The sequence below is a fragment of the Eumetopias jubatus genome, unplaced genomic scaffold (genome assembly GCF_037043125.1).
Source record: "Eumetopias jubatus isolate StellerSeaLion01/CBP00866 unplaced genomic scaffold, mEumJub1_p1.0 scaffold_10, whole genome shotgun sequence".
NCBI classification, from domain to species: Eukaryota; Metazoa; Chordata; class Mammalia; order Carnivora; family Otariidae; genus Eumetopias; species Eumetopias jubatus.
Window position 1 is genome coordinate 82135081 of NW_028274816.1, and position 27617 is coordinate 82162697.

Here is a 27617-nt window from a genome sequence, read left to right on the forward strand (position 1 = left end):
TGCTCAGCCCCGTGAGGGACGAGACTGCAGACACGGGGAGGGGACAGTGGGAGAGCCCAGGGCCCGTCCCGGGTAAGCTTCGGACGGGTACATGAGGGCAGGTCAGCCCACTCCCTGCCTCCCTCCCCACCAAGGGGCCTACCTTTGAAGGCAGGGGCTGCCCGGCCCTGCCGCCCAGCGCTGGCGCCGTAGGCCATCTCTGGCCGGCTCACCGTGTCCTTCTGCCGGGACAGGGCCACCGCGATGCCCACGGGTGGCTGCCTCACTTCCACGTCACTGTGCAGGGTGTCGTGCTCCCGGCTTCGGGCACAGTCGGGCCTCTCGGCCTCGCTGGGGGCCTGGGCTGGGCCCTTGGAGGCTGGGAACTTCATATCCTGCTGGGCACAGCTGGCCTTGAGGCCGCCCAGACCCACGAAGGGCGCCTTCTGGCCAACGACCAGGGCTTGGTTGCTGTACTTGAGCAGGTTCTTCATGGCTGAGACCTCGTCAGGCGGGGTGGGCAGGTCCTGGGGCAGGAGGGCGGCCTGCTGCAGGCTGCCGCTAAAGGGGTCCAGATAGGTGCCACCCTTGCGCTCCTCGCCAATGGCCATGGCGGTGCCCTGGCCCGACTGGATGCTCCACGGGGGCAGGTGGGGCCCGCCATAGCCCAGAGAGGCCAGCTCCAGGGACTTGCGCTTGGCTTCGACCCCGCTGCCCCCTGGGTCCACCTCGGGGGTCACCAAGTGCTGCTGATGCCGGATCCGGGCCACCTTCTGGGCCCCAGGGGGACCTGAAGGGGTCTCCTTCCCGGCGGTCTTATCTAAAGTGCAGCAGGCCTGGGTGACCTTCCCACCCAGTGGGTCCTGGTGACTTGGCCGGGCACAGTCCTGTGAGTGCGCGGGCAGCTCGAAGTAGCCACTTTTGTCCAGACCACCTTTGGGGAGCCCAGAAAAGGGGGTCTCGGGGCCTGTGCTGTTGAGATACTCGAGGCCCTTGAGCCGGGGGTTGAGCGCAGCCTCGAAGCCCCCAGGCCGCCGCTCGCCTTTGCCCTCGGCCTTCAGGTGGGCATAGGAGACCCCGTAGGGCACAGCATGTTCAGGGGCCGAGGCACCATCGAGGTGCCGGTCTTTGCCCTCACCTGCCACGGCACAGGCCTCGGCGGCCTGGAAGGGACGGCTCTTCTCAGCCAGGTGTCCCACGGAAGGCACGAAGGTGGGCCCGCTGGCCTTCAGGTCTCGGGGGACTTTGTCCTGCAGCGGGCAGAGCCCGTCCGGGCCGGCGTGCAGCTGCAAGCAGGGGAAGGAGCCGGCGGCCGTGCTGAGGGGCGGGGGCGGCCCAGCGGGCAGGCCGGACGGCACGGTGTAGGCCACAGCATGGTGCAGCATCTGCCGCCTCTCCAGGCACTCGCTGAAGGCCGGCCCGGGCTCTGCGGGGCCCGCCGGCTCCTTGGTGCAGCGCCCCGAGGCCGCGACTCCCGTGCCGGGCCGCACCAGCATGCCACCTGCACAGCTGGCCAGAGCGGCCTTGCCCATCTCGCCGTTGAGCACCTTGGTGTTGAGGAGGCAGGAGGCGAGGTGCTTGGGGCGGCCCTCGCAGGCGCCGCGGGGCGCGACGCCGCTCTCCTGGCAGGGGCCGTCCGCCGGCCCGGGCAGCACCAGCTTGTGCCGATCCCTGCCGCCCTCCTCCTCGGCTGCCGGCCGCTCCTTGCCCTCTGCCGCCTTGCCGGCCTTCTCTCTGCCCAGGAGGAAGCGGTCGAACTCCTTGGCACCCTTCTGCAGGGGGCCGGCCTCGCCTCGGTCACGGCTGCAGGAGCCGATGGGGTGGCCGGGGGCGGCCCGGGCCACGCCGGGGAAGTTGTGGTTGGCAGGCAGGAGGGTGGGCTGGGGGGGCAGGTAGAAGTTATCTGCGTGCCAAGAGAACCAAGGTCACTGGGAGGGCCGGGGCAGGGGCTGGAGAGGTCAGACTCCCCGAGACACACGCCCCAGGAGCCTCTCCACCGGCACCAGCGGGCAGCAACCTGCGGCTACCGCCGAGAAGGTTTAGTCGTAAAACAGACATTGTGTTCGGTCACCACGTTAACCATGTGCGCGTGCACACCCTCAGAGCACTGAGCACATTCATGAGGAGGGCCTGTCCGTCTAGGACTCCGGCATCGTTCCAAACCAAAGCTCTGTGCCCGGGAAACGGAACTCCCCCGCCACCCCCCCCCCCCCGCCCTGAAGGTTTTGACTTGCGTGCAGCTCCCAGGAGACGGGAGCTGCAAAGGGCCAGGGCCCCCAGCGCCCATGGGGAAGAGTGGGGGGAGGGCAGAGGCAGGTGGCAGTGTGCGCGGATCAGGCACCTTCCCCCACCCCGCACAAAGTCGGGGGGGGCGGGAACTGGGCTGCGCTTCACCCCGCACAAAGTCGGGGGGGTCGGGAACTGGGCTGCGCTTCACAAACAGCCACCAGAGCCTTAGACACTGGGGAGGGTGCTGACTCACAGTTGCGGGTTGGCTAAGTGGATGGTGGCGCGCACGGCGTGTGGCGTGATGGGACCACCGCATAGCTGGCTGGGCCCAGATGCCCAGCCACCTGGAGCGCGGGCAGAAGAGAGTTCGCGGCCTGTGGGACCGTGCATGGAGGACCGCAAAATGCCCGGCTCTGACCAGGCCCCCGTGAGAGCTAAGACCCCCAGCAGGAAGTGAGGCCTGAGGATGGGCCCCGGCAAGGCCCCCGGCTCCTCTGCATGGTCACTGTGGGCGCCTCCAGCTGGGGCTCCGGTGATGGTTCAGAGAAGGAAGACGAGGAAGTGGGCCCTGCCGGCCATCCCTACTCCTACCCGCTCTCGGCTTTCAACACCCCTGCAGCTCGGGGGAGCCCCTCCAGGCAGGTGGGTGGTGGGTGGAGCCCTTCCTGCCCGGGGCCGTGCTCTCCCTGGGGGTCCCCAGCCGGCCCTGGAGACGCCCACTGCTCCCAGAACGAGGGCTGGGTTCCTGTCTCCGGGGACCTGGGGGGCCACCCCCCCTACAACCGGCTGGGGTGGCAGACAGGCTGCGTGGAGGGCCTGGAGCCCAGAGGGGGCAGCAAGGGGAACAAAGAAACATTTGGAACTTGTAAAACTGTCCTCAGTCACAAGTTCCTCGTCAGTTTCCTGCTAATTAAAACAAGGGGGAAGAGGGTAGCCTGGGTGAACCCTAATTAGCTTGATTTCCGAAACCCAAATGTTCTTGGATGGGACTCCACCACAAAACGCTGAACGCCGAGAGGCCACCGGCGCTCCAGGATGCCAGCGACCCACTGCCAGAGGGGGTTCTGGGGCTCTGGTTCAGCCCTGGCAAACGCTGTCAAAGTAGCTGCACACGTGGGAGTTTGGGGGACCCAGCCCGGGGCCTGTGGGGGGCTGTCCTCTGTGGAGCAGAGCACCTGGACCAAGCTGAAGGAAACTTGGTTTGCTGGGAGCATCCAGCATCTCTCCCTCCCCTGGGGCTGGGGCTGGGGGTGCTTTCCTGGCCCGGCCCAGGCAGGGTCTTATCTGCATCAATCCCAGCCAGCCAGTCCAGGCCCAGGTCAAGGCCGAGGCTTTCCGGACCTCAGCCACCCGGCCAGGCCCAGCGTCGCAAGACACACCAATGTCCTGGAGTGGGAGGCTTCTTGGGAGAAAGGGCCGGGGCGGGGGGGTAGGAGGACATGAGAGTTAGCCGTGGGCTCACCCCCAAAACTGCCTCGCTGGGGTCCCCTTCCTTCCCTGAGACCCGCTCTGGCACACTTCTGATCTAACCGCTACCTGCTAAGCCCTGCCCTGCCCGGTGTCCTGTCCACCCTGCTGGGTGCTTGGTGGGGCCCTCCTCTGCCTCCACTGAGAGCCCCCCGTCTCGGGGCTCCTTGGGCTCCCCCGAGCTATGTCTGTCCTCACCCGGGGGGGGGGTCCCACGGCACCGACCCTCACCACGAGTATCTGGCCACCTCCTGGATACCGCTGGGGAAGTCCCCCTGTGTGGAGGATGGATTCCCCCCTCCCCTCTGAGCCGCTCCTCCACAGCAGCACCCCTCCCACAGCCTGGCCACGATGGGGGCCCCAATTTAAGTCTATACCACCTGTCATCTGAAACACATAACCAACCCAACGGTCCCCCTGCCCATCTCCTGGGCACCACCCCAGAGAGCCCTTTCTAAAACCCAAATAAGATGTCACTCCACCCAGGAAAAATCTTCGAGACAGGGCACGAGGGCCTCCAGCCACTCCCCACACCTGTCCCTTCCCCAGGCGGCCACACCTCCCGCGGGCTCCTTGAGGGGATCCACGCCCTGGAGGTCAGGCCTTTGCACGAGTGTGTGCATGTGCACGGGGGAGCATGCTCGCACGTACCCCTCCCCACGGCCCCACCAGCCCTGTCCTCTCTTCAGCAGGGCCCTGACCTCAGCGCCCCCTCTCCAGAGGCACCTCTGGAGGCCCCCTTCCGCCGATGGAGGGACAGCCCCTCCTCGTCTGCAGGGAGACATCGCCTGCGGCCTCTGCCTGACCCGAGGCCCTGGTGTGCCGGTCGGGCCTGGGCCTCACGCAGCTCTGAGAGGCCGCCAGCGCAGGCCCCTGCGGGCCTCCGCCACCCCTACCCGACAGCATCTTCCCCCTAAGCTGCCCAGGCAGTGGAGGACAGGAAAGAGGTGTGCGGGAGCTGAGCGCCACCCCTCGGGACAGCGGTTCCTGCAGATCCTTCCACGGCAGCCAGAAAGGTCCTGGCCGCGTGGCTGGGTCTTCAGAGTGCTCACCCGGGCCCAGCACGTAACCTGCCTCTTGGCCATGCTCCTGGGAGTTTCAGTCCTCCGGGAGCCTGAGAAGCAGGCTCACTCCCCCCCAGCCCCACGCCGCCGTGGCCTGAGACCTGGGGCGTAGGTGTGCCCAGGCTGGCCACCTTTACCCAGCGCCCCAGAAGCCCCCGGCTCCTCCCTGCCTCACCCTCCAGGATGCCCTGCACCCCAGACCCCAGCACGGCCCCAAGCCGGCACTTGCCTTTTTGGGCTCCATAGAAACGATGCTGCCCATAGAGAACATTGCTGTTTCCATGGTGATCCAAGTGGCTCATGGGTAGGAAGGTGGATGCCAGACTCCCCGAAAATCTGGGGTACCCTGGAGCTAGAGAAGCAAGGAGACTGGCTGCAGAGGCACCTCCAAGGCCCAGGCCCGCACCCGCCCTGGCCCCAGGGAGGTGAGAGGCGGTGGGCGGCCCAGGGGCGACGCCCTGCGGAGCCTGGTGTATAGTCGGCCGGTGGGAAATCAACCCATCAATACATCATATTAACTCTGACTCGACTAACACCATCCCTCTGGTGCGGCACAAATTGAATTGCTGATGGGCTGGGAGAGGAGGATGGAGGGGGGTGCCTGTGGTTCCTCCCCGGCAGCGCTCGGCGGCGGGGGATGCTCCAAGGCAGGGCAACTAAGAGGCTCTGGAGAGGCATCCTGGGAGGTATCCTGGGAGGACACACACGCTGGACCCGGGCTCAACTCCCAGCCAGGACGGCCAGGGCCAGACTCCACCTTGGCCTGCACCGTCCAAGCTACTGGGCAGCCCCCGGGCTCGGGCAGCCCACGCCCTGGGGCTGGGCAGGAGGGCTGTGGCTGAGCCCCGTCTTGCTGGAGGCCGCCGGCCCCGCGGGCTCTCCACTGGCAGGGCCTCCTCCGTGCTCGGAGATCTACAGAGGGAGCTGGCCCCCAGCCCGGAGACCCTCCCTGGCACTTCTGAGTCATGCCAGGCAGGCCCTTCTCTGTCCCCCTGGGGCCTAAACTGTCCTCAGGGCCTGGCCCTGCCCAGCACAAGAATGCCAGCCACACCCTGCCCGCCCTGCCTTGGACCTTGGGGGCTTCAGCCACCTGGGACGCACACATTCACTGCCCCCAGAGAGATGAAGACAGACAGAAGTTAGCACGGCCTGGGAGGCCCAGCCCAGCCCCGGTGCCCTGGGCAGGCACAGGCGTGTCTGCTGGATGCCCAGAGCCACCAGCCGCCTTGAAGGCGGCCCTTCCCCGCCCTAACTCCCAACCTGGCCCAGCAGGGAGGGGTCGCCGGTGGGCTGGGGCGGGCAGGACACAGTCTTGCTCTAACACTTGCGCTTCGACCCAGCACTCTGAACTTTTTCTCCACGGAAAGCGTGCTCTATAGGAGTTTCTCTTGGGGACCCCACGATTGTCCCGAGAGCGAATGGCTCCTGGGAGGGAGCAACCATCCAGGGGCTTCCCCAGGGAGGAGCTGTGGCAGGGCCTGCAGACAGCCGTCCCGAGAGGGCAGGCCAGGCCAGGGCCCCAGGCGAGAACCTGTAGTAGCCACGCCGGGAGCCCCACGCCTGGGGACCAAGGGCAACAGCACCCCCACTGAGTGCGTCACAGTGGAGTCCCTTCCATCTCGCTCATTAACTGTTTTCCAGGCGGTTCCATTTATGACCAAACCCCTCTGCTGCCCCAGTGGAACATTCCTTGTTAACAGCTGGTGGCTGAGCCCTCCACGGAGTATCCTGTGGGAAACACCTCTCCAGAAGGGGCAGGGTCAGAGCCACAGGACCGACCTCCAGGTCCCCATGTCCTCGGGCCTGGGGCATCGGCTCATGGCCTGAGGTGGGCGTGCCGGGATGCCGAGGCTGCCGGGGCGGCGGCAGGGGGCGGGGGGGAGGCTGGTGGGGTCTGGGCTCTATCTCAGTGCTGGGGGCGGCTGCAGCTGCAGGTGCATGGTGGGGGGGCAGCCCGGAGCCCACCGTGAGCATCAGGGGCCCGGGAGGCCCCTCGCCAGGCCTGAGGCTAAGGGGGAGCTGTGCTACCATGGCGCAGGCAGTCCCACTCAGCTCAGAGCCTGAGAATGGAGCTGCAGGAGCAGAGTTTGGACTGGAACACGGCCAGCATCGAACTCCGGGGGCACTCCGGGATCCCCCGGGAGCAGGGTCCCAGTCCACATGGGGTGGCCTTGCATTCCGATCCCAGTGGGCCCTGAGGCAGAGGCAGGCCACCCCCCCCAGATCCTAATGATGCCGTTTGATGTTCTCTGGCCCAGGGGGTCCGAGGTGAAGCTGTCGAGTCCCTTCCCCAAGGAACCTTCTAGGCAGAACGTGTCTCGGGCCCCACAAGCTCGAAGCACCCCACTCCACCAGCCCCATCTGCAGGCTCCAGAAGTCCCTAGAGGTCTCCCTGCTTAGGGCTCACATCCCCAGCCTCCTCTGGGGGCTCGGGAAAGGTGCCAACCGCCGCCCTGGCCTGTCCCCTTCTAGCCCCTCCTGCTGAGGGCAGGGCTGGGTCCAGAGGCCTGGCCAACTGGCCTGGTTTGTGTGTGGAGACGCATCTGGAACAGCTGCTCCCTAGATTAAACTCAGCTCCTGGAAGCCTTGACAAAAGCTGAGCGCGGGCTGGGGACAGGAGCAGTGGGGCAGGGGGGCTGAGGCCTGTGTGCGCTGTACGGGGGGTGGGGCGGTGGTGGGACGGGGGGGGGTAGCTGAACCTCCACAGCTGTGCCCTTTTAATCGCCTGCTGTTAAATGTTTTACGGGCCTCGTTTTGGTAAACAGAAGTCTGTAAATTCCTCCTTCCCAGAACCCGTTTCCCGGGCGTGGGCCCCCCCGTGACCCCTCGGGAGGTCTGGGCCTGCCGCCCACCCGCCCTCTTGGGGAGCAGGCGCTCAGCTGGCGGAGTGGTGAGCAATTTCCCGCGGCGCCCTGTGGGGGCAGCGTGAGGGTGCCGGCTGGGCGTGTCCCTCTCCTTCAGAGCCTGAGTGGGTGGCCGCCCGGGCCAGGGCGCAGGGGCCCCCCTCCCACCTCCAGCCTTCCCCTCGGAGACCCCGGGGGGGGGGAATTTGGGCTGGGGAGGCAGAGAAGGAAGAAGCAGCAGAAGGGGCATGGGCCGGGCCGAGGGGGCTGGAAGGGGTCCGGGGAGGGGCCTCTCAGCCCCGACATAGAAAAGTCCCCCAACATGATCATCCTCTCTGAACTGAAGAAAATAAAGCATGATTTTACAAACCAGAGCAGCTGTTCTGAGAGGGCATCAGCCGGGTCCTTGAAGGGGCTATGGTGGGGCGAACGTGGGGGCTGTGGTTGTCAGGAGGGCTCGAGGCGCAGGGAGCGGGGTGGGGCTGGACACCCAGGAACCGAGGACCAGAGCTCCTCAGCCCCACACTCCTGCAGGGGACAGCGCAGTCTGCGGGCCCCCCCCCCCACCCTCGTACCCCTAGGGGTTGGGGCTACTGTGACCGCCTTAAGGGACAGATGCCAAATCTGTGTAAAGCAACGGCCCACGGCGGAGGGGGGGCAGCCCCAGACCCATCCCTGGGCCCCCACCACCCTCGAGGCCCCGGAGGGCCTTGATGAGCTCTGGGGGGGGCCCCTAGGCCTCCGTGGGCATCTCACGGTGGACCCCCTCCATCCTGCCCCTGCTGCTGTGAGCGGCCCGGAGACTCAACATAATCCCATGACAGAAGGGAGAACAGGGGGGTACAAAGGGTCAAGGCCATCGCCTGACGGGTGTAATGAAGCAAAAAGGGTCAGGCGCCGGGTAAGAGCGGCACATACCAGGTCCCCGGGCTGCTGGGGAGCAAAGTTGACCACGTACCGTGACCCCTCCCGGGATCCCCTGGGTCTTCGCTGGCTGTCCGGGAAGGTCGGGGGTGCTGGTGGGAAGTGTGGGGAGTGGGCAGGGGGAGAGCGGGCAGCGGGGGACCCTCCCCAAGTAGGGGCTGCTCCAAAGGCAGGGTCTGAAGCACAGAGGGGATGGGAATACTTTATAGGGGCCACGGGCAGGAAGACAGGGGCCATGGAGCGGGGGGTTTCTCCCGACCCCGCAGGGAAGAGGTGGGTGCCTGGGAGGACCCAAGGCCTGCGGCAAGCCTCTGAACCAGAGAGGGGCAGCCCCTGCACCCTGTGTCAGCCCTCCTCTTCCAGTGGGGTCCTCGGACCACCCTGCAGCACCTCCCCGCTGCCAGGTCTCCCTGCTCCACTTCCCCACCCGCCCCAGGCCAGACCTGGAAGCTCTGCTCCACCAAGGCTGGGAGGTGGCAACCCTCCTGACCCTGCCTCCCAGGGGCCACCCTCCTAGTCTCCCGGGAGGCCAGGTCTGGGGGCGTGGGGGTGTGTGGCCAGCCAATCGGAGGACCAGGACTCTCTGGGGGAGGCTGGGGGATCCCCAGCCGCCTTCCCCCCACCAGGGTCCTGCCTTTCTGCAACAGACGCCCCTGCCCCCCTGGCCACCTTGACCAACAGCACTGCTGTCTCCCTGGAGGGTGACACCCTCTCCTATCCTGAGGCTCCAGTTGCTGGTAAGTTCTCACCTACCATCGAGCCGAGCCGCCAGGAGGGTCCTGGCATCAGACCCTAAGGCAGCTCCCCACGACATGACCACTGGGGGCGCGCTCTGAGGAACCCAAGTGCCCATCTGGCCAATCAGAGGCCCCATCTCCTTTGGGTCAGGCCCACTCTCAGGTTGGGGGGGCGTTCAGCAAGGGTCAGCTCCATCAGATGGAGCCCCAGCAGACCTCCCACCCCCACCCGCCTGCCGGCCCGCCCTGACAGATCCCACCCGGCCCTGGCACACTCCTGTCATCAGAACCCTGCTACACGTGCCCAGCTAGGGGTCCTGGCCCCATGCCTGACACTAACTGGATGCTCTCTCCCACGTGACACCCCTTTCAGGATGTCAATGGGTTTCAAGCGTGGCACGCAAGTCTACTAAATGACAGTGACTCCCCAGAATGCTGGGTTAAGAAGGCCTCTGAGGCTGCATCCACATGCAGCCTAGTGCTGGGACTGACTGATTAACTGGCATTGGCAGCCAGTCGGCAGCACGCGGGCCATCCCTGCTCTAGTATCTGAAGGGAATAAACCTTGCAAGAGCCCCCTCCCCAGGTCCTCCCCGCGTCTGTCCAGAGGCTCCCTCACACTCAGTGGTCGGACCCGAGGGTGTCCAGCCTGGGCTTTCAGAGTGACACCCCTTCTCCGGGATGGAGCGGGCTTTGGAAGCTCAGCCCTCAGGAGTGCCCACGCCTCAGCCTCCCACAGCTGTAGGTCGGGGCCCCAAGTGTGGGCTCGAGGGGATTCCGGTTTCATTCCATCTGTCAAATTCCCGGTTCAGGTGCTCCACGCATACACACTGCCCCCCACTGCCCAAGGTGCAGGGCCTGGCAGCCCTGGTCTCTTCCCAGGCCCAGAGGGGTGCTAAGAGCCGGGGGAAGGTGCCAGGCTCCTGCAGGTGCCTCTGGAACAAAAGCGGCGGGCAGTCTGCCCGGGATCCAGGCAGTTCGTGGACAGTCCCGGGCTCCTGGCACGTGCTCTGCAGGGAGGAGCAAGGCTCTGACTGCCCAGGACACAGATGCAGAGCTCCCTCAGAGGAGGGGCCGGGCCCGAGGGCTTGGGAGGGCTGGGGGCAGACCGGCATGACCCCCAAAACCTTCACTGACATCCCACAGTACCACTCCGGGTGCTAGGGAGCCCCGCTCCAGGGGCGGCCACCTGCCGGCCATCGTGCCTGGAGGACCCTGGGTGTGTGCGGACACGAGGACACCCCAACCCAGCCCCACATACAGTTGTGCCGGAGATAGGCCACCTGTCCGGGCAGTGACACGGGGACCTCTCTCCAGCCCAGATAGCGCTGTCCTCACACGTGCTCCCACGGCAAGTGTCAGCCCAGGAAGGTGCCAAGGCCCCTGGCCCAGCAGTGGACAGCGGCTATGGGGGACACGCCAGGACAGGGTGGTCGCCAGCGAACCTGCAGGGAGCCCTCCGCCTGTCACCGGCTGGCCAGTAGGCCATGCTTTGACTGTCACGCTGGGTCAGAAGGGCTCTTCTGGCAGGGCAGTGTGCAGATGGGGCAACGGAGGCTCGGAGGTGCTGTGGCTCTCCCAGCCCCTCAGGCACTGCTCTTGAGCAGTGAAGATGACCCTTGCAAGGGGCAGGGGCCTTGGGTCTGGTCCAGCACGGTCCTGACCCCTCCCCCCGCCCCCCGTAGCTGCCTGGGCACGGGCAGAGGCCCACGCTGCAGGCACCCCGGCTTGGGTCCCTGCAGGAGCTAGGAAAGGGTTGGCACCTACTCCCAACACGAGGAAGGCGGACAGAGCCAGGGTTCGGGGGCACCTGGGGCTGCCGAGAGAAAGGGAGGAGTGGACAGCCTCCCAGTCAGGCTCTCTGGACTCAAAGCCCGCCACACACTTTCCCGAGCCTGTTTCCTCCCCTGTAAAACGGGTGAACAGCCGCCCACATACCACGGTGTTGCTCAGAGAAGTAAACAAGGCAAGTGCCATCCCTGGGCCAGGGTCAACACAGAATGTCATTATCCTGAGCGCCACAGGTGTGCTCCTGGCCTGACCTGAGCTAGAGCCAGGGACTGGCCCTGGCCTCCCGACTTCGGGGTCCCCTGTGGCCATAGGACCTGGAGGAGCGCCGGGCAGACTGGACCCGCAGAGTGGCCGGTGTCCGGGACTGGCCTCACAGGGATCAGGTTGGGACCTGTGTCCTCAGCAACCAATTACACAGGTCCTGACACATGGAGGAAGCCTGCCCGGGCACCAGGGTCAGGCCCACAGCTGGGGGGCAGACTGCACGCTGGGACCCCGATGGGGACGTGGACCAGGGCAGGGGGCAGCCAGGGGCGGAGGGCACCGGCAGGGGTCACGGAAGGCTGGCCGCACAAAGGCCCCAAGGAGGCTCTGGAGGGGGTCCGAGGTCCACAGGAGACGGGCCTCCCTCCTTTCCGTGTTGGGCCCCTCCCCACACTCTGTCCTCAGATCTCAGAGCAGCTAGCTCTCCCCACGAGCCACCTTCTTCCTTCCAGCACGGGCCAGGGTCAGGGAGGCCGGGCGGGGGCGCCGCAGACGCGGGGGGTCATCAGTGGTTCTGTGGGGGCAGAGTCCCGGAGATGTGAGCCATCAGGGAAACTAAGGCCAGGAGAGAGGGCCAAGGAGCTGACAGGGCCTGGGGGGAGGGGCCGGGGCCCAGAGCAGAGACCCGCCTCAGGCAGCTCCTCTAGATGGTTCTGGAACACTAAGCCCCAGGCGGCAGGCTGGCCTCTAAGCTCCCGCAGAGGTGGTGGATGCGGGGTGGCACCTCTGTGCCTCACAGAGACACGCTCCAGGCTCCCACTCCCTCCCCAAAGTCTTCTGGGGGAGGCGATGGAGGGGGCCGAGAGGCGCCTGGCAGGGTGTGGGGAAACTGGGGGGCTGGGAGCAGCCCCGGGAGGCTGGCCCAGGCTGGGGGGGGCAGTAGCCGCCTCTGGCAGAGAGGCCCCCTGTGCCTGCTGCCCCCCAAGGCTCCCCCTCCACCACGAGTGGCCCAGGCTGTGGTGAGCAGCAGCTAGGCACCCCCCAGCTGAGCCCCCAAGAACAGAATCCCCTTTCACCGGCCCTGTGGGTGGTCCCAGCCCAGCAGCTGGGGGTGGGGGTGGGGAGAGAGGGGCCAGGCTCCATGACAATGGGACCAGCTGTGCTGTGCCCCCCCACCCCCCCCCCCCGTCCCCCAGCCCCTGCGCCGACCCACCCAGGGCAGGCGGCCGGACACTGGCTCACCGCTGCCCTGGACCCGTTCTGCCGCCCACTCCCACCCTAAGCCTCAGAGGAGAACGTCCAGCTTCTGGCAGGACTCTTCATTTGGGCGAGCCTAGGAGGCCAGATGTTCCGGGGCGGCTCCTCCAGCTCCAGGGTGCCTCCCCTGCACCCCAGCTGCTCCACCAGGGAAGCAGGAAGCCTGGGCCCTTGCTCTGGCGGCTGCCCCCCAGATGGCGAGCTAGGTCCAGCAACGGAGAGGTGGGCAGTCCTGCCTGGAGTTGGGGGGGGGCGGTAGGCTCACCTGGGCCCCTCCCCTGACCCGGCCCCCACCTGCTGGCCTGTCCTGGTCTCCTGGCCCTTCAGGAGCCCAGCGCCGGCCAGCCCCAGGTCGGGGAGGGGGCGGTGAGCAGGCCTTGCTGGGCACCTGCCACCCTGCCCATCCCGGGGGCGGCGGAAGGAAGCAGGACGGGGTGAGAGCCAGATCTCTAAGGAGCCCGCCCAGGCAGCCCACCGTGCCTGCTGGGCCCCACTCTCCGGCCGTGTCGCGTGCCCCCCACCCGCCTCACCCCCCTTCCCTCCGAGCACACGCGGCAGAGAAACAGGCCCCGGCACGCGGGGAGCCAGTTGGCACCCCGTCAAACTAGCAGCCGGGCACGCGGCCAGGGCAGCCAGCCAGCAGGCACTGCCACTCGCTCTGGCCTCCACGCTCCAAGCTCACCGCGAGGCTGCCGGCACCACGTGGCCTGTCAGGGGGCGGGGAACCCCGCAGGAAGGAGATCCCGAGGCGGGCCGCTCAACGGAAGGCAGAGAAAAGGGAGATGGCGAGGGGGTAAACCAAGGCACAGGCCGGGAGGGTGCATGCGGTTGCAGGGTCCCCGGGACACACACAAACACCAGCTACCCTCAGGTAGGACCTGGCAGGTTGTGGGGGGGGGGGGCGTTGCTCTCCCCTTCAGAGCTGCTGCCCCTTCCCAGGCTCATCTTTGGCCTCGGGCAGGCCCTGCTCCTTACACGCCCGGTGCCCTGGAGGCTGCCTGGGTGCTCAGGAGGCCACACCCTCTTTTCCTCTGTCCTCTGTCCACCTGCCCTGGCCCACTGAGCCCCTCGCCCCGGCAGGCAGGCCCTCCCCCACCAGGCTGCGGGCACGTGGAGCCCGAGGAGGTGCAGGCGGTGTTTGGGGGCTGGTGGAGGGACAGATCACAGACAGAGCCAGTGTCCGGGCTGGCCTGAGGGGGAGAGACGTCCTCAGTGTGGCCCAGCCCTGACCCTCTTCCCACTCAGGCCACGGTGGAGGCAGGTAGGAAGCCCGCAGGCACACCCGCATGCCCGCACGCAGGGGCTAGGGTGCCCCGCCCCCAGCCAGGTAGACTCTGCTGGTGCAGCCGTTGGCTCAGGGGAAGTGAGTGGGAGGCCGTTGAGGGCGCTGTCTGCAGGCTGCCTCCCACCCCACCCTCCCCGCAGCAGAACAGGGACACCTTCTCCCCGGGCCCCAGGGCAGGTGGCGCTGCCCACAAACCGCCCTTCATGCCGGTAAGGTCCCCAGGGGTGGGAAGGAGGGGAAGGGAATACGTGTCTCCTGAAGCAGAGCTGCTGCCCCAACCCTGGGCCACCCTGGCACGGAGGGGAAACTGAGTCAGCCAGCTGGGGCGCGCCGTGCACCTGTGGCTGGGCCCGGGTGGGGCAGTGGCCGTTATTCCGTTACTTCGTTATTTTGAGGTGGTCCCCATGGCTGCTGCAGGCCTCCCCCTGCCTGCTCCCCAACACTCGGCTGCGCTCCTCCCTCCCACAGACATCCTTCCCAGATGCTCCTGCCAGGGCCGGGAGCTTGCCTGGAGGACACAGAAGGCGGAAGGGCTGGAGGCCTTGGGGGCGGGGGTGCAGAGTGCTGGGCCCACCCACAGCCGCCAGGCCTCGCGCCAGGGCCCAGCCCCCTCTGCCCCGGCTCTCCCCTGGGGAGGCCCCTGAGAGTGCGGGGGCAGGGAGCCAGGGGCAGCGGAGGTGAGCGCGGGCCAGGGCGCCGGCCCTGCCTGCCCGGGGCCTCGGGGCCGGCCCGGCCTCCCCTCCACCAGGAAAGAGAGCCGCTCCTTATCGCCTGCCCAACATGTGCACTCTGCACAGCGCTTAAAGCCCAGATTATTTTAACAACTGTCCCTCACTTGTCACCTGTCCTGTTTGGAAAACAGCCCCTTTCTTGTTGCACAAAGAGGCTTCTTTGGCCCTCCCGCAGCGCCGGGCGCTAATCTCCCTGCCTGGAACCCGGCGGCGGGCGCGGTGTGTGGGTGCGAGCTCCGCAAACACAGTGCTTGCCGCCCAGCAGTCACTGAGTTACGGCGGTGCCAGTGCCAGGAGCGGAGAGCCCTCCGTGCCTGCTGCCAAGTGCCATTACCTCTCGGCGCGCCAGCCAGCGCTGCCGGCCTTAACCCTTCCCGAGCCACGTGGACGCCAGCAACCGCGGGCCTGAACAGACAGCAGAGAGCTGGGGAAACTGCAGGGAGCCCCAGTCCCAGAGGGGCCTCTGGGGGCCTTCTAGCCGGCCGCTCAGCGAGGCCAGGGGCCTGGGAGGGACTCTGCTCTTGGCCAGGCCCCCAAGGTGGCAGCATGAGCATGCTGACAGCTCTCTCCTCCCCACCCCGCCCTCCAGCTGGCACATCTGGAGCCCATACCTCTCTGGGTCTGGGGAGGTGGGTGCAGCCCCAGGCAGAGGGTGCAGCCCGGCCCCGGCCCGCCCAGCTGTGTTCCACATTTCCTCGGCTCCCCCAGAGCCCTCCTGGCCCCACCTCCTTCCCTCCCTCTCTGCCCATCTGTGGTGCACATCTGGCTAGGACCACTGCCCGGCCCCCCCCCCCCTTTCCAACCAATTACCACCTCCCCCGTGGGGGCTTCCTCGGCAGGCCACAGCAGGGGAGCCCCTCTTCTGGCCCCCGCTGTGGACTTACCTTCATGGGAGTGGGAGAACCAGATCTGGGAGGTGGCGGGGTGGGAGGCACGGTAGGCCTGCTCCGAAGGGGCTGGGGCGGGGCCGCTGGGGTGCGCAGGGGCCGCTGAGCCCAGGCTGCCGGTGAGAAAGCTGCCCATGAAAGAGGAGGCTGGAGAGTTCCCCATCAGGCGGCTGCCGGCTGTGGACACGGGGGGCAAGAGTGAGTCTGAGCAGGGCAGCCCCACCGGGAAGCCCTGCCCCAGGGCTGACTCTCTCGGGCCCCCAACTCCCGGGGTTTCTGTCTTCAAATAGCCCAGACGCCCCCCGACAGGTGCACTCGGGGTCCAGTGCCCTCCGGTGACTGTCTGCACTCCTGCCGCCCCCTCCCCCACCCTGGCAGCCAGATGCCAAGCCCTGGGCCTGTGGGGAGCAAGCTGCTCTGCGGGTGGGCCTTCTCTGCAGAGGCAGAGCCCCCGCCTCTCCCAGGCCACGGTCCCTCCACCAGCAGCCGACCTGCCAGACTGCTTTGCCCACACCTCCCGGAGAGCTCCAGTGTCAGTGGAGGCCCTGCCCCAGCCCTGCGGGCCCCGCAGCCTCTGCCCACCCGCCCGGGCAGCACGGGGGGGACCGGCCCCTCCCCACAGTGGGGTCCTCAACCTTCTCCCCCCGGTCCAACCGACTGACTCCTCAGCCCCGTCCCAGGTGAGCGAGACCGAAATGAAGGATGAGAGAAGCCTGAGGAGGAAGCTAGGCCCGCTTTTCACAGCCCCGGGGTCTCTTGAGGTTCCGGCCAGGCTGGCAGGCGGGCGCCCCGTCATCTGCCTCCCAGGACCCTCCGTGCTTCCGCTGGTACCGGCCTCGCGGCCCTCCAGGTCCACCTGCACCCTCGCCACTGTGTCCCCTCTCTGCCCAAGTCCAGCGGCCACCGCCAGGCTGAGCGAGCCTCCCTGGCTCTCCATGCCGACCGGGCATTTGCGTTCACAGACCGCTCTTCGAGGAGCGGCCCCCGGCGCCTGGCGTGTGGTTTAGGGCTGCACTGCACGGCCCCGCTCTGGCCGCACCTTGTCACCTCTGTTCCACGGGCAGTGAGCCTGGCTTGGGACCATCCCAGGGGACGGGGAGCAGGGACCTGGGGGCTCAACACTCCGTGGGGCTGGGTGTCGGGGCCCGGGGGGTTCGCGGGGGCTCTGGGGGTCCTGTCCAAGGTGAGTCAGGGCAGCTGTTTCCCAGCCTGGGAGGCAGGGGAAATTTGTGAATTTGTGATTCCTCACCCAGCCTGGCGTGGCCCTGGGAGCTTCCCAGACACGGGGTGACTCAGCACGGAGGAGGCAGGGCCCAGGGCAGGGGAGAGGGAGGGGCTGCCCCGGGGGGAACCCTGCCGGCCTCCGGCCCTGCCAGCGAGTGAATGGGACATTACGGAGGAAAGGGGCCTTTCCTGGGTGTAGGCCATGGAGGCAGGTCTGTGAGCGCCGGCAGGGGCACCGGACTACACGCTGACCTCTGTGGTGGGTGTCAGGCTGCACGGAGACCCTGAGCGGACCCAGGGGCAGGGGACGAAGGTGCCCAGGAGCCAGGGACTTCCCGGACTGCAGGGCTGGGACTGCCATGGGCCGCAGCCAGACCACAGGCGTCCAGCCGGGGGGGGGGGGGGGGGGGGGGACGGGACTCTGGGCTGGGAAGGGAAGTGTTGGCCTCCAGGGGCCGCGGGTGGAGGGGCAGGAGTGGGAGGGCGGCCCCTGCTGGGCTCGGGGGACCCTGGGGGGGCCATGCCTGGGGGATGAGCAGGCCTTTTCCTGCCTCGCCCAGGCCAGGCCCGAGTCCCCCAGGGCTGCCCACCCCCTCACCCTCCCAGGGAAGTCCCTCCCGCCCTGCTCCTCCCGGGACAGTGGGAAGCAACCGAGTCCAAGAGTCGGGCCTGGATAAAGGATTTCTCCAGGAGCTCAGCCTGAGAAGCCCGCACCTTGAGCTCTCCCACACCGCGGGGGCGAGGCGGCGGGCCAGGCCCCAGGCGGGGCGGGAAAGGAAGCTCAGAGTCCCACCGGGCCGTCTGGCCCTCGGGCCCAGGGAAGCTGAGGCTTGGAGGTGGGTCCCGCAGAGGGCTGCCCAATCCTGGTGCTCCTGCAGAGGCAGCAGGCAACCTCTGAAGACCCACCCCAAGGGTCACCCACGTGGGGCCAGGACAGACGGGGAGCGGGCCTGAGGCCCGGGGGGCTGTCCTAAGCTGAAACCTGGGTTGGGGAGGTCCCAGGACATCATGGCCCTCCCCTGGGAGACTTGTCCCGGCCTTGGGTGGAGACTCTCATGGGTGCCCTGTTCTGACACCATCCCAGAAGGGGGTCCCACCGCACGGGGTGGCGGGGGGAGCAGCTCAGCTCAGCCAGCCCCTGGTCTTGGCTCCACAGAGCAGGAGACACACCAGGGGCAGGCGGTGCTTCCTGCTGAGCCAGAGCTCCCGAGCCTGGGGCCGACCTCCCCCACACAGCTTGTCTCCCGACCGAGGGGACCTTCTTGGGGACCCTCAGAGAGCTGGCTTCTCAGAGTCCAAGCAAGGGACCCATGCCCCCAGAGCGTGGGGAATGAATGGGGTGGGACAGCGTGCCAACCCAGCCCCTCCCCCACCCTCCGGGCCTCAGGGCCACCCCTGCCCCCCTGCTCTAACCCAGCTGCCCCCGGTGGTCCCTGGGCCTGGTGGGCTGGCTCAGACCGTCCACCTGGGGGTCTCTCTCCACTCTTTCCCTTTCATGTTGAAAACAAAAGAGCCTCATCATGCAAATATGATGTCTGCATCTTCACTGTAAAATGCACGCAAGGAAGGAAGCAGGGGTCCCTGGAAACCCCAGGCCCCAAGAGCACACCACAGTGCCCTAGGTGCACGTGCCCTCGCCCTGATGCAGCACCACAGGGACTTCCGCCGCCCCCCACTGCACACACAGACACCCCATGCCCTGAACCACTGGGAGAGACTCCCTCCTAAAACCCCAGTCTGCAGCGCCAGGTCCCAGGGGGGCTCCCACACCCCCTGACCCACAGGCCAGTCCCCCCGGCCTGGAACCTGCGCCGTGGGGCTCCACACTCCTTGCTTGGAAGGGTTCAGTCTCTTCACTGCCACCCTGGCCTAGCAGCTTGGAAGCAGCTGAAGGTCCTGCAGGCCTTGTCAGGCGGGCTGCAGTGGTGGGTGGCGGGGAGTGGGCTGATGGCCCCTGGAGCCTCCCCTACCCTACCTGGCTCTCACTGTCACCTCCACCTCCAAGGAGTCTGGAGATGGCAGCGTGCCTGGCCAGCAGGGGCATGGGCAGATCTGGCTGCCACCTCCCAGCCCCTCCCGCCAACCAGTAGCCAGCCCCAGACAGAGCGTGAGCAGAGGTGGCCTGGGCCCCGGCCAGGGCTGGAGCCTCGTGGCCAAGTCTGGCCGGGAACTGGGCTGAAGGCTCCTTTCCTCTTGGCAGGGTCCTTGCCCACGGACTGCTGCGGTCACCAGCCCGGGAAGGGACAGTGGGAGCCCGGAGCAGCAGGGAAGGCCAGAGAGGTGCTTGCTTAGGATGCCCCTGCCCCCAGCTGGGAGCCCCGATCCTGGAGCCATCCGCACCAGCCCCTCTCAGACCAGGGGCTCTACAGACCTCACACTAATTGCTTTCACGCAGTCCCGGACGGCAGGCCCACCCCACCATGGGGCATTGTTCGTCTGGACTCCACGGTCCCAGGTACCTCGACTGGGGTTTGAATGAGGCCCGTCCGCTCCGAGGCTGCCCCAGCCCCTCCAGCGTGCACGGTCCAGCTGGCCACTCCCCCGGGGCTCTCAGTCCATTCTCAGCACAGATATGGCACATATGTAGGATGGCCTCAGGAAAGGGGCCTGGACGTGGTGTGAGGTGTTCGCAGGGCCAGAGGCGGGCCATTCTGTGCTGCACATTCTGTACGGCACCCGGGCCTGACCATCCCAAGCTGGGGTTTGCAGCCCTAGACACAGGGCTCCCGTCCCAGCTCCAGCACTGCCCGAGCTCTGCCTACTAGTACCCCATGGACGCCTGGCCTGGGCACCGGGCTGGCTGAGAAAACTGCTCCAGGGGCCAGCATGCCCGGGAGGGCTGCCTGACAAACCCCCAGCGGCCTGGCTCCTCAGGCCCAGCCTCGACCCCGAACCCCATCTGACCCCACGCCCCAAGGCCCAGACAACCCGGACTGGGAAACAGGCCGTCCCTGGCCCCTGGCTGTGGTGGCCGCTTCCCTCCCAACTGCCCCAGCCAGATGGAGCCGGGCTGGAATGCCCTGAGCTCCCTGAGACTCTCGAGTGACTGCTGAGCCCAGCCTTCGCCCACAGGCTTCTGTGCAGAGAGGCTAGTGACAAGCAGGCAGCACCAAGCTGCGTCGGCCCTGGCAGAGGTGGCCCCATGTGGCCAGGCAAAACTGAGGACAGCTGGGTCTTCCGCTGCCGACCTGTCTGCCAGGCCTACCTGCCACGGCCCAGAGCACAGGGGGGGCCGGGAGGAGCCCCCAGTCTAGGGGCCACTGAGACTGACCGGCAGCAACACGGGTGGCCCTGGGCCATGCACCCCGAGTTTGGGGTGCCAGTACACCCCAGGTGGCCAGGTGCCCACAGTGCCCCTGCACCCCCTCTCTATCCAGCCCCCACCTCCACACCAGGCCATCCTGTGGTGGGGGCACCAGGAAGCCTGTCTCCTCATTGTGGCCCCAGGCTGAGGGTGGAGGGAGCAGAAGGTGGGGAAAGATGGGCAGACGGAGGGCCTCAGAGAGCCGGGAAGAGTGAGCATTTGCTTTGCCTTGAGTGAGCCACAGGGACAGCGTCCTCCCTTCCCGGAAACCAGGATGTGTTGTGAGGAAAAGGCCAAGAGGGTTGCGGCCGTTCCTGAGGGGCAAGCCCCTCTGGGGCTCTCAGGGCTCCTGTGGCTTCCCGAAGCCCGGGTGACCAGCTATTGGCCCGGGACTCGCTGGCTCCGCACCCACCAGCGCCAGTTCTCCCGCGCATACCTGCTTGGGCTCCCCACGTCCCCCAGGCCCTGCAGGGCTCACCTGGGCGTCGGGGACACCCGACTCCCCTGGGGGCGCCCCTGGGTCTCCCCCAGCACACCAGAGGCAGCTGAGACACTGGAGGGACGCGAGGCCTGCTTAGAGGACCAAAGTGCCCCTCCTGCGCCGAGTCAGGCCTAGAGGGGGCTGCGGAAAAGAGGCGGCAGGAAGGATGCACAGCCCACTGCCTGGACCAGACCACAGCCCTCTCGTTCCAGGACAGGGAGCAAGGAAGGAGAGCGTCCAGCTGGTGTCCAGCCTTAGTCCTGCGTGGATGACGAAGCAGAGGCCTCGGTCCAGCCTGCTGGAAAGCAGGGAGGGAGGGGGACAGGGATGGGGAGACCAGGCCCTGGAGGGAGGGGTCGCTCTGGGACTGCCCCCACCAGGAAGCCCAAAGTGCCACAACACGGACGTCGGAGGCTGTGCCACACTGCGGCCCACAGGGCCTGCTCTGGGTGTACTCGAATCTGGAGGCTCCATTCCCAGATCCCCCCCCAGGAACGGTCCCGGCTGGGCTGGAACCCACCACTGGCCCAGGCACGAGATGATGGTGCGCACACACATGCACGCACAAGCGTGGGGGCAGAGGGGCAGCAGAGTGAGGGCCCGTGTGTGGGCATGTGTGCGGGGTGTCTGGGCGTGGCACACGTGGCTATGGGTGCACGTGCTGGTGCGGGCTCAGTACGAGCTCTGGATATGGGTGTGGACACGTGACTCTGAGCGAGTGCGCGGCGGTGTTCTTGTGTAAGCCGCCTCTAAGACCCGCTTCCCAGGGTCAGACTCCCACCAACCTGGTCCCCGCGCTGGCCCAGACCGTGGACGAGGCTCCTGGCCTTTGGTTCTGTCTGCCCCCCGGGGCTGACGTGGGAGGGGGCAGCAGGCTGACCGGCTGACTGGATCCTGCCCACCTGGGAGGTGGGGGTGCCTCCAGGCTCACTAGTGGTGGAAGGGAATCCTAGTCTCTAGTCTTCACCAAACTATCGCTCAAACACCCCCAACTCCTGAACTCCATGCTGCTTGGGAGTAGGCCCCTCCCCAGGCCAGCTGTTCAGCCCCCAGCTTCCTGGACCTGAACGTGGCTCTAGGAGTCGTGTGGATGCTGGGGGACAGGTGGCAGGCCACGTGGCCAGGCCCGCCTCCCGACAATCAGCCCACCCCCTCTGCAGCAGAGAAGTGGCTTAGACTGGCCCGAAGCCCTCTCTGATCAGGGATGCCCCCCTGCAGGGCCAGCCTTACTGGGCAGCCCCCAGATGTCGGCCTGTCCAGCACCATTCACTCACTCGGTCTGGCCAGACACGGGCCCTGCCCCGCCTCAAGCCAGCCCTCTGCCACCACGGCTCCGGGAGTCCGTGAGCACTCCTCCCAACGGCTGCCGTCCACAAACCGAGACAGTGGCTGGACAAGACGAGGACCCTGAGGCAGGCACGGGCAGAGAGGAGGGACAGAGAACGGAGGAGGCGGGAATGTGACGCCGTGGGGGAGCCTTCTGGCGGGCCCAGCCCTAGGAGGTGGAGGCAGCCCAGGCTGAGGGGCACCCGCCCAGAAACATGAATGTGTCACATGGGAAGCCCCTCTCCAATGGCCCAGGAGAACCTTCCAGAAGCCCGGGTTGGCCCAAAGGCAGCAGTTCTCAGGCCATAATAGGAAAATCCTGTGGTTGCTGAGCCACCCAGCTGACAAACGTGGAGGCAAGATGACGGCGAGGCCCAGCCACCAACAACCCAGAACTAAGAAAAGAAAAGGAAAATCGGATATAAGTCTGGTTCTTATTAAAAGGGTAAATTTAGCCCTTTGGCTGGGCAAAGGGGCCGCCCTCGGACTCGAGGCTGAGAGTGACTCACGGGGCCCCTCGGCCGGGGGGTCTGGGCAGCAGCGGCTGAGAGCCACCCCCTCGGCTCTCTCCTGCTCTCCATGCAGCCTTCCTTCCCTGCACACTCTCCCTGGCGGGCAGCCAGCACCTCCCCCTCCAGGACACTCCTGAGGGCAGGCAAGTTGGGGGGCGTGTGGGGAGGTGGCCAGGGCTCATCAGCACCACCGCCCGAACGCCCCCGGCTAGAAGAGCATCCTCGGCCAAAGCAAGGCACCTCCCTTCCCACCATCTTGAAAGAAGCCAGCCGCAAGGAGGTGGACGCTCTGGCCTAGACGCTGCTCTTCTGCCCGCGTGCCCTGGGCCCCGGCCCCCAGCCCCTCGAGCTTCGGCTGGATATGCCCCATGTTAGCTGTGGGCAGACGGAGGCTCAGGCAGGTCTGCTCATAGGGTTTGGTCTGACAAGGTCACATCAGCACAGGATGGACTCCAGTGGAAGGCCCTATGCCTGTGGGTGGGGAGTGTGCCCCGCGGGCCAGCCCTCCCCATCGCCAAGTGGACCCGGCCATAGTGTCCTGCATAGGCTGGCACTAGACTGCTGTCCAGTGAGTGCGATCTTCCTCCTCCCTCTTCCACCCCACGAAGGAGACATCGCTGCCTGCATCGGGCAGAGGCTCCAAGGTCAGCACAGCGGGAGAAATTAAGGGGTAGGAGACAGGTGCTGGATGAGGGCCACTTGGGGTCAGGCTCATTACCATCTTGTACACCCGCCTATTCTGTGGATCCATCCATCCATCCATCCATCCCTCCATCCATCCCTCCTTCCCTCCCCCCATCTGATTACCCCTCCCTTATGGGCACTTACAACCCCCAGACCAAGTTACACAGTTAGTCCCTCTCCTGCCACACCTCAGCCTTACCTGGAGGCCACCCCTGTTGCATGCCCACCTGGGTGCCAGCCGTGGAGCGGGCCCCAGCTTCCTCACCCCCTCACCCCAGGCTGTCGGCCGCAGAGGCAGTTTCCTTGGCCCTTGGAGCCAGACTAGAGCCTCACCAAGTCCAGCCTCTTGCTTCCGGCAGGTTCATAAACCCCTTTGCTGTCCTAAGTAAATGCAGGACTCTCGCCCTGCCTGGAGGCTGGCGGTTTCGGGGTGGGGCACTTAGAGGCACCGCATCTTCCCAGGGTGAGGAAGGGTTGGCAAGACTCTTCAGAGAACACCCTGCATCCTGCACCAGGTCCAGCCACAAGGCCCAGAGGCTGGGCTGGCTTAGGTGGGTGTGGAGGGATCTGAAGACCCATCCTAACAAGGCTACAGGCTGAGCCAGGCACCCTGCGCCCACACCCAGGTGGGACAGGCCCTGGTGTGTGTTGGTGAGCTCCATGGGGGCAGGCCAGGGGACAGGGACAGCTGTGTGCCCTGGGGTCATGACCTCCAGCCGTGGGGTCAGCTACCATGTTGGGCTGGGAGAGCTTCCCCTGGCTACTGCAAGCACTCAGGCCAGCTTCTGCTCCCTCGTGCCCGAGAAGGACCGGGGACCAAGGGCCTGACTTGGGCCGCAGTGTCCTGGTGTGGGGCCAGGAGGGAGACCCGAGATCGCCACAGGTCACTGCATGGACCAGCCTCTGGTCTCTGAGAAAGAGAGACCAGTTCTTTCTCAAGAAGTTCTGTGGGTCCCTGATGACAGGGCCAACTTTCTGTCCTTGCTTCCCCGCCCACTCCTGCAGGTGTGGTTCGATCTAGCCACACCAGCGCTCACACTCCAGGGCTACCCCTTCCTGACTCTTTATTTCTCAAGGCTCAGTTGGCACCCAGCCTCCTCTGTGAAACCCAGCCTGACTCCACGCAGGGCTCTCCATTCAGCACCCGGCCATGCCTCCAAGCGGCTAACCACCCATCTAGCCCCTGCAGAAGAGGCGCAGGGCCAGGCGTGGGCCCCAGGTGAGTCCAGGGTCCCAGCAACTCAACTACGGAGAACAAAGTAACAGCAACGGACTGACCCAGATGCCCCGGAGAGCAGGGGGGTGTGGGCAAGGTGGGGTGGCCAGAGGGACCCTAGGATGAAGCCGCCTGACCCCAACCCCCCTCGAAAGCACGCGGCCACCTGTGGGCCCTGAGAAGGGCCCAGCTCAGGAGGGGGGCCTCTCAGCTGCAGGGGTTTGCTCATGGCCGGGTGGGGGGGGCCTGAAGGAGGGGAGACCAGCAGGAAGGGCAGAGAGCCGGGGAGCACCCGAGGGCAAACGCGCACACACGGGAGAGCCTGGGGACACGGAGAGGAGAAGCCTCGATGAGCATGTGAGAGCTGGCAAATGCTCTGTGGGATGTGAGCTAGGGCGGCCACGGGGAGGGAGATGGAGAAAAGGCTGGGGTCTAATTAACGAAAAATGCTGTTTATTTCTCAGCGAGATTGCATCGCCCTGCAGGAGTGGTGTGGGGGGAGGTGCCGGCAGAGGAGGGCGCCCCCCCGCCCCGGGGCCGCCTGCCAAGCTATGCCCTGGGCCACGTGGGGGCCTAGAGGTGTCCTACCAAGAGAGCTGAGGTGACTCGCCAGAGAGCCGCTGAGTGAGACCAAATCCTCAAGGGGCCCGGGGAGGGAGACTGGATCGGGGCCTGCCCAGCACCCACACCCAACGCTCCGCTCCCAGCAGACAGGGACCTGGGCCTCTCCTGGCCGAGACGTCCAGGGAGCCCGACCTTCTGACGGGCCAGCCCTCCGCACCCCATCCCGGCCTCCCCCACTGCCTCTCAGGCCCCGGGGCCAGGAGCAGGGAAAGGCCTGGCTCCCCCGGGGGCCGTCACTGGCTCCTGGCGGGAGGCGCAGACCCCACCCGGCGCACAGTGCTCGGCCCACAGTGCTCGCAGGACAGCGCGGCAGGCGCGGGGTGGGGTGTGCCCCGTGCGCTGTCTGCGCCCTTGTGGTTTCTTCTAGCGGCTGCTGCGACAAACCACCTACTCCCTCACAAGTACAGAGATGGGGAGTTCTCGTCCCCAGAAACAGTAAGCCTCAGGAGAGGGAAGACCTCACTTCTCAGAGGTAAAACCATGGTGCTTCTGGGGACCCTTGAGGCGCAGGGTAAGACAAGGGGCTCTGGGGCGGGCGGCCCGCAGCCCACGGAGCTGAGACCCCCAGGGAGAGGAGCAGTCCTGAGGCGGACGGCGGCCTCCAGAACGGGGCTGGATTGGAAGCCAGCCCAGGGGAGCCCATGGGGGGGGTCAGGCCTGGGGCAACCCAGCAGAAATTTCCACCGGAGGGAAAATGCAGCAGCGTCCCCTGCAGCTTGCACCTCAGCGTCCAGCCCTATGCTCCCCAGCTCCCCAAGGCCTAGGGCCTGCAAGGGGCCGGGGTGAGAGGCACTGGGGCAGAGAACCAGCCCTGGGCTTCCAGCCCCGAGGCCTGTGCTTCCACGTTGCTCCCAATGTGACCACAGGGCAAGCAAGTGGTCCCACTGAGCTCTGCCACCAGGACCCCGTCTGCCCCAGGGGACTTGTCCCCGAGCCTAAGAACTGATCCCCTCGCCCCAATTCACAGCCTGGGCTCCAAGCAAGTATTGCATGCAGAAAAGGCTCTGCCGCCAAAGGAGGGAAGGGGACTTTGTGCTGGGCTGCCCAGACAGGACAAGGTCCCCAAAGGGCACCTCGCACGCAGCCTCAGGGGCTAGAGGCCACAAATGCACATTGACCTCTGGCTCCCTGTCCAGTGGCCAGGCCCAGGGCCAGCTCCCTACTCCTCGGGGGGACCCAGGGCCTGGCGAGGCTGCCCAGGGTCTGCCCTGACCTGCACTGGCTCCAGGGGGCTGGGGGGGGGGGGGCGGCGGGCAGGTAAGCCCAGGCCACCTGCTGATCTCACCGGGACAGGCTCCTGGTTCAGGAACAGCAGGAAAAAGCGCTGCGCGGATCTCACAGTGCCCAAACCCTGTCACCCAAGCCACAGCCGGAGCCCTGGGCTCCGTCCACACAGTGAAACTCTAACCCGGCTCATTCATTAGACAAATGATTACGGAGAACGACCGCCACGTGTGGGGTCACCCCCCCTCAGCGCGGCCCAGCCTGGAATCTGAGGAAACCACAAGCCAGGCACCCTGGCCTCCAACAATGGTCCTTGGATCTCTCGGTGACCCTTACTGTCCTCGAGGCCATTTTGGGGCCAAGTCACTGGCCTGCTGGTGGCAAGTCTTGGAGCGGACAACTGCCGCGCTGCCGTGGACAACGTGCCCGGCCCACAGGGGAGCAGGTCCACGTTTATCTGGGGCCCTCCACGGAGCAGGCAGCAGGCTTTCGGAGGGGACAAGCCAGGGTGCGGTCACTGTGAGGAAGTGATGACAGGGTTGTGGGGCAGGGAGGGGGCTGAGCTAGACCAGAGGGGAGAGAGGCTGGGAAGGAGGGCATTCTCCGGGGGCTTGGCCAGGCCCCATGCAGGGAGCCCGGGAGTGTGGGGGGACGCGGAGGACCACCCCCGGGGCCTGCAGCTGGGCCTATCAGGGCAGTTACAGCCTCAAGAGGGGTCCAGATCGAGTGGGGCTCCCAACGACCCCTGACCCCTGGTATTCATGCCTTTATGTAGTCCCCTCCCAAGTGTGGGTGGGATTAGACTCACTTCTGCAGAACCGTTGTCCCCCGCCAGACCCCCGTAAGGAACCGAGGCCTGTGGCAGCCCCAGGGGGAGCTGGGAATGGGGCCCCCCCACCGCTGAGCCTTGAGATGCCCACAGCCCCGGCCGACACCTTGACTCGGACTCCTGAGCCACAGAGAGTATGAGGTGATAATGTTTGCTGCTTTAAGCTGCCAAGTTTGGGATGATTTGTTACACAGCAATAGCTAACTAATACATAGAGAAGCCTCGGAACCTGGGTGGGGAGGGGTTTTGCTGCATGTACAGTGGAGCCCAGAGCAAAGAAGGAACCTTCAGGAAGGACCAGGAGGGGAATCAGCAACTCAGGGCACAGATCTGCTTCCGCAGAAAAACCAGAAATCCGAGTTTATGTGGGAAGTTCCCCCCAGCCCCACCCTGGCCAACGGCAGCCTCCTGACTCCAGCGACACAGACACACAGATGCACCCCCAGCTCCCCCATGGCCCGGCTTCCCTTCAAGCCAAGCCCAAGGTCACCTCAGCCTTTGACCACTAAAGGCACCAGCAACCATGGAGGTCCCTGTACGGCGTCTCGTCCTGGCCCCCTCCCCTTGCATCTGGCATTCCAAGGACCGTTTACTCCTCTCCCACGCAAGGGCCCTTCTTTCTTAATCGTTCTGGATTTCTACTAGGTATTTGTCACCGAATCTACAACAGGTCATGAAGGATGGGATAGTCTCATGTACATCTTCCCAACTTTTCTCAATCTCATCTGTATTCACACACGTTGAGGACTTTTTAAGAGCTGGCCTAAAGATGCATTACAACTTAATTTAGATTTA

At 66.2% G+C, this 27617-nt stretch overlaps 1 protein-coding gene across 1 annotated transcript in view; it reads right to left on the minus strand.

The window, feature by feature from the left end:
- Window positions 1–27617, minus strand: part of BAHCC1 (BAH domain and coiled-coil containing 1) — a 59773-nt gene that overhangs the window by 21052 nt on the left and 11104 nt on the right. Inside the window, exons 2-4 of the mRNA XM_088028104.1 lie at window positions 15396–15575; window positions 4969–5091; window positions 143–1882 (exon numbers count right to left, since the gene is read on the minus strand). Coding sequence (XP_087884230.1) covers window positions 143–1882; window positions 4969–5091; window positions 15396–15575 — 2043 coding nt within the window. The remainder of the gene's footprint in view (window positions 1–142; window positions 1883–4968; window positions 5092–15395; window positions 15576–27617) is intronic.